Source organism: Hydractinia symbiolongicarpus, chromosome 3 (genome assembly GCF_029227915.1).
Source record: "Hydractinia symbiolongicarpus strain clone_291-10 chromosome 3, HSymV2.1, whole genome shotgun sequence".
In the NCBI taxonomy this organism is placed as follows: domain Eukaryota; kingdom Metazoa; phylum Cnidaria; class Hydrozoa; order Anthoathecata; family Hydractiniidae; genus Hydractinia; species Hydractinia symbiolongicarpus.
This window is the reverse complement of record NC_079877.1, coordinates 24491905-24497904: the sequence shown is the minus strand read 5'-3', so window position 1 is coordinate 24497904 and position 6000 is coordinate 24491905. Positions and strand designations below refer to the sequence as shown.

At 33.6% G+C, this 6000-nt stretch overlaps 1 protein-coding gene across 1 annotated transcript in view; it reads left to right on the top strand.

Moving 5' to 3' along the window:
- The first annotated feature begins 874 nt into the window (after positions 1–874).
- Positions 875–6000, top strand: part of LOC130636388 (golgin-45-like) — an 8595-nt gene continuing 3469 nt past the window's right edge. Inside the window, exons 1-4 of the mRNA XM_057446091.1 lie at positions 875–992; positions 3551–3621; positions 4413–4795; positions 4956–5014. Of these exons, the coding sequence (XP_057302074.1) occupies positions 3567–3621; positions 4413–4795; positions 4956–5014 (497 nt within the window). The 5' untranslated portion in view covers positions 875–992; positions 3551–3566. The remainder of the gene's footprint in view (positions 993–3550; positions 3622–4412; positions 4796–4955; positions 5015–6000) is intronic.

The window sequence follows — 6000 nt, the reverse complement described above, 5'->3', positions numbered from 1 at the left end:
CAAATTATTATCTTTTACATAATTATTAAATAATTTAAGAAATCACAAAATTTTGTCCCTCAAGGTAGTTTTCAGTTTTACGATTTTTCATCGAGAAGATGTTCTGTGTTGAAATACGCCCAGAAATCGTCGCCTCAAAATTTTGAGATAACCAACTGTAGAAGAGAGTGGGCTGGAATAACAGTGCCGGTCTCGGAAAGGGAGTGAAATAATTTCGCGGCCTTAAATACAAATTTGCAGCCTCGATTGTATCAAATATCCGAAAAATACAATCATGGGAATCCTTGGTCAAAAATATTTTAGCCCTCGTTTCCCTATAAAAAAAGATTCAAGTGCCCCTAGAGAGGGGGGTTATCGCAGTTAGTGTGCCGATATCTTCTAGAGAGGGACTTCACATATATGCAACCAAAAATCCAAGTTTGGGGAAAAACCTTTGCGACGGATTCGAAGTGACACAGATTGTGTTTCCGACCGTTCCAGCCGGCTCAGAACTAAATGCTAATACACGTTTCCCAAATTACATGTTTTTAAAAATTTTGGAACTTTATTGTTTTGACTTTAAGATCATATTCATTCTTCTTCATTTTCATTCTCGACCCCAGAGCTCGTTGAGATGAAACTTTTCAAACTTTTATCTCGAAGAGCTCTGGGACGAAATAGCAGCGGCACATCAGAAAAAACTAATTCATGAAAGGCGTATTCTACGCGCGCTCATGCTCGTCCCCAGGGTTTGTTGACTATGCAAGCCGCTAGCGCGCTTACTTGACGGCTAAACAAGATTTCGTTTGCCGCCTCGACGTCAAGAAGGCAAAAACCTGGAGACGAGGTTGTCCCCGCGCTGACCGGTCTACATGTTTTTTCAATGAGGCGCGCCCCGTAAGTTAATTTGTGATTTTGGCGCCCTATGCGTTCAATGTTTTTGACCTGGAAGGGAAAGAAAGAAACAGAAAGAAAGAGAAGGTGTTATATTTCTTCAAACGTAAATACTGTCAGTAAGTATTAATATTACATACCTTAAATTTATGATAGGTAATTTATATATAGGGCTGGGTTCATAAAAAAATCAAAAACGAAGCGAGCAATAGATTATTTTCTAAAGAGTGCAGTAAGAAAGATAGATGTGCATATTTTACATGGCTAGCCTCACAAATATCGAGGGATATACCCGGTCTATTATTTCCAGGAGGGGCCATGGCGTAGATGGAGAGTCCTAGAGTATTTAATGCTCATTTTGAGCTACGCAGACCCAATTAGAGCCCGCGCTCTACTAGACAACTCCCGGCAACATCCAACGGCCCACACAGTGTGCCATCTTCCCAATTTCCCTCACATGGCTTGGGTTAACCCGGGGCTATGGTAACATTCACTCGCCCATGTTGAATCGCCGTCAAGAGGAATCGAACCCTGGTCTCCTGCACAGAGTACGAGCAATTTTTCACCTTTTTGAGTGTTTACATTTTCTGCGGTAGGCCCTTCTTTTTTGCCTGCCACGCAATTGTTAAAGCAAAAAGTGTTTACCGGTGATATTAGCTTAGCTAGCAAGTTCTAAGCCATATAAATTTAATATATATATAGGCCGTCATCAAAAATATGTTGTGTTTGCGTCCTCCAGCGGACTCACTTTTGGTAATAAAAACCCAAGTCGATAAGTCGGAAAAAGATCAGGAAAAAATTTCGCGAAATATTTTTCAAAAAGAAAATTTTTTTCGCCAGAACTAATTTATGCAAAATTGGCAAAAACTCACGAAAATTAATTTTGATAAAAATTAATACCTTTAGAGCACTCCTGTGGCTACTGACAGTTTACAGGGTGACGAAAAATGGTCTACAAACGATGTTGAGTGGTGCTATACTGTCTTGGCCCCTGGAACGAATTTGCTTGCTCTGATCTGAAAATCCCGGGGAAAAATAGGCCCAACCGACTCATTTTTGCGGGGTCTTCAGGACGCGAACACAACATATTTTTTATGGTGGCCATATAGTATATATGTACTGCTGAAATTTAATTATAACATTGACAGGTTTGTAACATTATTAATTGATATGTTTAAACTAAATACAATTAAAAAAAAACAGAGAAAAAAGTAAACAAATTTCACAATGATACAATTTGTTGTTATGCTTCCCAGACTCCATGCAATTTGACAGGCAAAAATTTAGCAGCTCTGTATGCAAATAATAAAGAAAAATTATGATAAAAATCTGTATTAGATTTTGTAACACGCCACAATATATACAGTTCCGCTTAAATGTAACTTCACATGTACGCAAGTTTTACGATGTTGTGTAACAATGTCATGTCTACATAAAGAACATAGACATCTCATGTCTGTTAACGATCTCATGTCTACATAAAGAACATAGCAATAAGATTTGATGGATTATTTTGTTCTTACATGTATATATCATGAATGCTATTGTTTAAAAGTGTTAACGATCATGAAAGCTATTAAAAGATATATATTTTTCAAAAACTGAACGAACACACGTAAAAAGTTAAAGATTTTGTGTTTAATGTAAAATCATGTTCATGCGAAGAATGTAAAATCAAAGCGATCATACTAAAACTTTTTATAATAGTTTGTACCTTGCGCATTGCTACCTGTTTTTTTATTTCTATTTTGGGAACACTGTTTTAATACTCATGTCCCTTGATTTTTGTGCATGCGGCTAAAAATAGTAGTTTCAAATAGATTGTAGAAATATTCTTTTCAATTTGTTTAAAATGTAGGAAACAGTCTCTAAATAAAATGCAATAAAATTGCGCGCAAAACACAAGATTCTATCAAAGTATTATAATAAATCGCATGTAAAAACAAAAGATAATACGTTGCCGTGTAATGTAGCAAAACTTTAAGTTTTGTTACACTTTATATTTTTCCTTTCGTTGATCCCTTGATGGTTATAGCAATTAAATACAACACTGATTTACGCAAAGTTTACATGAGCTAATTAAAGTTCGCATGTGACACACAAACTCTATTGTTTTCAACATGTAAAAATAGCTCATGTATTTAACAATAGGTTAACAATAACAACAAAAGTTCTGACGCTACCGAAGGTTCGTGTGAAGCTGATTATCGTGCACATATAAAGTTACATTTAAGCGGTACTGTAGGGCATTGGAACTGTTTTTTTTGAGGGCAGTATCATTTAATAACAAGTCTTTAGGTTGTTGCAAATCTTAGGTTGTTATCTCTCATGATTTTGTGTGTGACTGTTCTGATCCAACTACAAACACTACGGGGGACTGGCCTGTCTTTTGATGGGCCAGTCTCATGTGCATGCACAGTTGGGATGGCCTATCTATTGACAGGCCAAGCCCAACTTAGACAAATGTATGCAAATTTTGTTACAGACCTAACTATTGACAAAGAAATCTCCTGCTTTTAAATAAATCCATAAATATCCATAAATATTCCTTAATGACCTATGTGTACAAAATTGCACAGGGAAAACACTACAAAGAATAGACAAAAAGCTAAACTTTTAGGATATTTTCTATAACCACTAAATAAGACTTTGTATGCAAACATAATTGTTTTTTTAGGTAAAGCCTTGTAAGAATGGAACCATATCCTATGATGAAAATTTCAAGAGACAGTAAGGAAAACAATGTTTGTAAGTTTATCATTTATCAGTTAAAAGTGTTGACGGGATCCATTTAAAAAAATGAATGTGAATAAGTTGCAAAAAGGTAAAGAAAGAAAAGAACATTCATTTTCCCTATTTCTTCCCTAAACTTTTAAAAATAAATACATTGTAAGAAATTCTGAAAAATTTGGTAATGAGGATTAATTTTTTTAAAAATGCTGGTTAAATTCTGACAGCAAAACAATATTTGTTTTAATAAAAAAATTAAAGCAATTTTATAACTATGAACAACTATATCATGCCTAAAAAACTGTATATTACAGTCTAATCTAATTAGTGAAATGTTCATGTATGAACAACTTGATAATAGTGCCCTCAATAGAGTTTTTTTTGCAAAGCTGAGGGCAGGTCTTACTTGTTGCCTGCTGTCTTAATGAGAGAAGTTTGAGGAGTGTTTTTTTTTTTTTTTTTCATATCTATTTAGTGACGTCACCACCTTGTTTCCAACTTATTTGGCCTCAAAGTTTTAGGTTATTGACGTTAAAGTGGTGTTATTGACGTCACACCACTTCCACTTTGCCTGTTACAAGGACACAGAACTGGCATATTATTATATAGAAGTAAAGTCATTGGATGGCACTTTAGTAAGAGGCCTAAAAACTTGAGAATGAATAAAAATAACTGAGATTGTCTTCTGCATGAGTAACTAGGGACCTTAAACCTTAAAAAGTGCGAACTTAATTTTAATAATGACCTGCTTCTGCTTCTCATAAAAAAACTATACATGCGTCAAGAAATTTTCCATTTTTTTATTATAGCCAAAGAGAGATGTCCTGGTGATGGTATGGAAGCATATACACTAAATAATCACATACAGCAGCTGTCTACATCCAAATACAAACTTCCAAAGTCAACTTACAAAAAACATGTAAATTCTAATCGAACTGTAGATAATTTAACAATTGACACCAACAGGGTGAATACAAAAGAGTCCTTCATAGAAAATACCTCCTTTCGAACCCCTGAAAATACCTTAAGTACCAGTTGCAATCAAAATGAAGAAACTTTTATGCGAACTCATCAAGATATGCTTGTGACGATTGATAGTTTAAAAACACAGCTGAAGTTATATGAAGATCATAATAATCAACTAGTTGAAGAAAAGATGAGGTTATCTCAACAGCTAGGAGTTCAAACGCAGGTAAATAATATTGGATATGATGTATATGCATTACGCAAAAACATATTCTAAAGTTAGTAATAGTAGAAATTCATCTTTAATTTTGCTAAGACATTAGGGTAGTAATTTCTGTGTGTATAGCAGTTTTTAATTTAGCATTTAATTATTTCTTTTTTCACAGGTCAACAATGAGATTAAGAAACTTTTAGTAGCATCCATAGGTGAAGATATGCAGCAAAAGTAATAACCAAACCTTTTACTTTACATTATATTTTATATGAACATTGTCGTGTATTTCTCAATGATTAAATGCCATATATTTCTCAATGATTGAATGCCATATATTTCTCAATGATTCAATGTCATATGAAAGTGGACAAAAATACCTCAAACATTGATTTTGATAAAAATTATGAATCTTTTTTTTGGGCTTAGTTTAGTAAATACTGAGAATTTTGTTTCGATGTTTTATCTTTTATGGTTCTGGTTATATACTTTCTTTTAAAGATTAAATGATATTCAATTGGTGCATTAAAAAAAAACATTATAAAAAAAACAGTAGGAATTTCAGGCAGACCTACATTTTTATACTTATATTTTCACCCTGTTTTTATTTTTCAAAATATACCAGTAATATTGTTACTTTTTTATTCATTTCATTCTAATCCATATGAACCATGATTGGATTTTGTTTCGTGTACTTATGACAGTTTAAAATTGAATGAACTCGAGTTTCAAAAGTATCAAAATCGAACATGTTCTTTTGTACTTCCTTGATGACATGACAATTACAACTAGAAAAATAGCATTAATTTTTGTTGACATAGAAAAATTTATTTTTCAAACGAGATGCAATCATGTAATAAAACGGATACTAATTCGCTTTTGATGTTCTGATTGATATATATTGTAAGATCCAATTCCCGCGGTCAAGGGCACAGACCTCACAAGCTTTATCTGTACTTTTAACCTTGTGCTTTGTATTTCACAGTACAACATCAAAACCAGTCAGTATTCATTTATTACCACTCACACCAAATTTCATTACATAAGAAGCATCAAACTGCCTGCTAAAAGGACCCCTTTATCTTTTGAAATGTAAAATACTTTGAACTTTTTTTTTTTAGGATTTTAACCTTAAGTGAAACATACTAATTTTCCCCGACATCTTGGACTGTGATTCAGATTTTTCATGTTCCATAATAGCATTACTGGCCAGTCACAGT